We start from the raw sequence: 3,862 nt of genomic DNA on the forward strand, positions 1-3,862 counted from the left end.
GCGCCCCGGTCCGGGAAGATCCCACGTGCCGCGGAGCGGCTGGGCCCGTGAGCCGTGGCCGCTGAGCCTGCGCGTCCGGAGCCTGTGCTTCGCAACGGGAGAGGCCACGACAGTGAGAGGCCTGCGTACCGCAAAAAAAAAAAAAAAAAAAAAATGTAGGTTTGTTATTATTCGGGTATGATGAGGCCAGCAGATCAGGAGGTGACCGCCAGTGAAAAGATAGTTTGTTATTCACAGTTCCCAAGAAGAGGGGACACACCAGGCCAGGTGGGACCACACAGGGAAACACCAGGTTTGGTCAGGAGTCAGAGGAGCAGGAGGAAAACAGGAAAACGCAGGCAGGAGCCTTTATTGTGGTTCCTACAGGAAAGGCAAGGCAGGGCAAGCAGGCTTAGGCCAGTTTGAATAAATTCAGGGGGCCCTAGGGGTTAGGGGCTGCCCCTAGTCGTCTGGTACCTGCCCCTGGGGTGATTAGGGACAGGGAATAATGGGTCCAAGCCAGTGTGTAAGAGCCCATTAGAGGAGGTGGTATAGGCGTGGACTCTGGGTGTGAAAGGCTGCTTATTCTCTCCAGGAACTGGCTAGTCCTGGGAGGGGCAGTCGTCCCAGGGTCAGCAAAGGCCCCAGGTATCAAAGCATCAGAAATACAGAAAGTGAAAAGACGTGATGAATTCAACCTCAAAAACATGATACTAAATGAAAGACGCCAGACAGACATGTGGTGTGATTCCGTTTTTATGCCATATCCAGAATGGATCACTCCATGGAGACAGAAAGTGGACTGGTGGTTGCCAGGGGTAGGGCTCGGGGGGAGGCTGGGGAGGAAGGAGTGAGGAGACTGCTTCGTGGGTACAAGGTTTCCCCCTGGGGTGACGATGAAGATGTTTTGGAATGAAAAGACGTGATGGTCGCACAACGCTGCGAATGTACCGAACGCCAGTGAATCGTACACTTGACAGTGGTTAACCTTCTGTTATGTGAATTTCACTTCGATTTTTCCTAAGAGGTTAGAACTCAGGTCTGCCGGTTCCCATGGAGGGTCCTCAGGCTCTGTGCCAGCCCTGGGGTAGAGGCTTCATACACGTCATGAGCTCTGAAGGTGCATAAGAACTAGGGCATTGTACCCCCTTGGCAGAGAGGGGGCTGAGATACCCACAGGCCAGGGCTCGGAAGTGGCTGAGCGGAGGTTCAGACGAGAGTGTTCTGTGCCTGTCAGCCCTGATCTTGCTGAGCTGTCCCCCCGGGACCACTGACAGCCCGATTCTCTGCCCTCCCAGGGAAGCGACAGTGAGTACGAGGTCGACCCGAGCCCCCAGAAGGCCCACTCTTTTGTCAACCACTACATCAGTGACCCCACCTATTACAACTCCTGGAGGCGGCAGCAGAAGGGGATCTCGCGGGCCCAGCAGGCCTCCAGCTACACGGAGAGCGGTCCCGGCGAGCCAGACCCCACCGCCCTGCCCAGCGGCAGCAGCGCCCAGCAGGGCAGCCTCTTTCGGCCCAAGGCCAGTCGGACCCCAACGCCCCAAAACCCCCCGAACCCCCCGAGTCAGCAGAGCACCCTCTACCGTCCCCCCAGCAGCCTCGCCCCTGGCTCCCGGGCTCCTATAGCAGGATTCTCATCATTCGTTTGATGTCATCCTCGTTGTCGGAAGAGGAAGAAGAAAGAAAACACAGCACCAAACTCCCCTTCCGCCCCTCCTCGCACCGCCTGCCAGAAAACAGAAACACCAAGAAACCAAGTCAACTTTTCACCTCCTGAGTTTATTTTTCCAGAGATTCCAGGGCCAGCAAAGCCAGTGTTGAGAAAGATGGAGAAAAACCACAAGAGGACGTGTGTGGCTTCGAGATTGTGCGGTTTGCTGCTCCTTCGGGGGGCTGAGCAGAGTAGGGGGGCTGGCTGCGGTGGACACGAGTGGGTTGGGCCCCTGGAGAGAGAGGGAGGGAGGGAGGGAGGGAAGGCAAAGACTGGAGGGCTGTAAGGCGGGCGTGGCTCGGGGGGGTGCGGGTGAAGAAACTGCTGGACGTCCAGCCGGCCGCTCCCTTCCGGCATGTGCTGGAGCCCTGGGCCTGCTGCTGGCTGGTGCTGCGCCGGGATGGGCATCCCTGGGGGCAAAGCTCCCCTCCCCCCTGCACCCACGCTCCCACCCCACCCTGTGCAGCCCTCCTCCTCCCCCTCCACTACCCCCTCCCTTGTTCGATGTCCCCACCAAGCATTTGGTTTATTTAGAAAAACGAACCCAGCTGAAGGATGAGAATTTGCCTAGCTAGCTCCTTGCCCCTAACTGACTTTTCTGTTGTGAACCCAAGGAAGAGGGCCCCTAGGGGTTGGGGAGACGTCCCCCCGCCACTGAACCCAGCCATCCCTTTCCTTGAATTCACTTTCCTGAGCACAGACTAGGAGAGGTGAACTTGGGGAACAGAGGTGGGGGCACTGGCCCGGCGTCACTGGGATAACTGGGCATAAGGCAGGAAGTCAGGACCGGAAGGAGGAAGCTTGGACTTTTCCCTTTCTTCCAATTCAGGTACCACCTGACCCCCTTCTTAAAGGGAGAGGGAAAAGGGAATTACAGAGACGAGGAAATTCAGCTTCTGAAACGGGGGTGAGGCATCGCCATGGCAGACACACCCCTCTCCCTGGATAGGCACCTTCTCACACACACACACACACACACACACACACACACACACACACACACACACACACACACACATGCACTGGCAAGGAAAAGGGTCCAGAGATTCCCCCCGCCCCCCCCAACACACACCCATGCACTGGCAAGGAAAAGGGTCCAGAGATCACCTGACCCCCTTCTTAAAGGGAGAGGGAAAAGGGAATTACAGAGACGAGGAAATTCAGCTTCTGAAACGGGGGTGAGGCATCGCCATGGCAGACACACCCCTCTCCCTGGATAGGCACCTTCTCACACACACACACACACACACACACACACACACACACACACACACATGCACTGGCAAGGAAAAGGGTCCAGAGATTCCCCCCGCCCCCCCCAACACACACCCATGCACTGGCAAGGAAAAGGGTCCAGAGATCGTCTCCAAGAGAAATCCCTTTGGGTCCTCCTAGCCAGCAGGACACTCATTTTCAGATCTGTGTCCCTCGTTCTCAACCCATAGCCCTCTGTGTCTAAGACCCCCGCCTCCTAAGCCAGGGGCCCAGGAGCCCAGAGGGGCGAACCAAGTCTCTGGTCCCGAGGCTGGATCTCCCAGCACCCGATTTACAAGTCAAAGACCATCCCAACCCCCCATTAATGTCTTCCAGACTCAGCTCAGCCTGCCAGAGCTCAGAGCGAGGAGGGGCCCCATCCAAACTGAACACAAGCTTCCAAGACGCGCAGCCAGGCTGGCCGGGTGCGGGGGGCGGCGGGGGGGGGTGCCGGTCAGATGGGACCAAGGGACAATTATAGCTTCTGGGAGACAGAGCTTTAAAAAGCTCCTTCTGGCGGCCTGCTTCTTCCCATCAACTCAGACCTCCTGGATGCAGGAGTTTAAGGAGGAGCCTTTCCAGCTAGTTCCCTGGATGCTCCCCCAGGGTCGGGGACGGGCCGCTGCCTCTGGGAGAGGGGATGGCCCGGCTGGGGCACATTTAGTGCATCTTGGGGCCCCTTAGTGGCGCAGGGCTCCCTGGAGGTGCCAAGCATGGGCACTGCTGCCCTGCCTGGGAGGAGGTGATGCCCCATTTTGAGGGGTGAGGAGAACAATGGAGGATTTGGGAAACAAGCCAAGGAAGGAGTGGGCCTATACCCCTCCCCACCGCCCCGAATCAGGTTCCTGGGGTGGAAGCAGGGCCAGGGGCCTGAGGAAAGGGCACACCCAGCTCTGGGCTCCCAGGCACCGG

The 3,862-nt window shown here is 58.1% G+C and overlaps 1 protein-coding gene across 1 annotated transcript; it reads left to right on the forward strand.

The window, feature by feature from the left end:
* Positions 1-1,277: 1,277 nt before the first annotated feature.
* Positions 1,278-1,901, forward strand: LOC114485484 (protein sidekick-2-like; the record flags this gene model as incomplete). Its single annotated transcript, XM_055083546.1, has 1 exon — positions 1,278-1,901. A coding segment is annotated over one exon (357 nt), but the record flags the coding sequence as incomplete, so codon positions are not given.
* Positions 1,902-3,862: the final 1,961 nt, after the last annotated feature.

The sequence above is a fragment of the Physeter macrocephalus genome, unplaced genomic scaffold (assembly GCF_002837175.3).
Source record: "Physeter macrocephalus isolate SW-GA unplaced genomic scaffold, ASM283717v5 random_1217, whole genome shotgun sequence".
NCBI classification, from domain to species: domain Eukaryota; kingdom Metazoa; phylum Chordata; class Mammalia; order Artiodactyla; family Physeteridae; genus Physeter; species Physeter macrocephalus.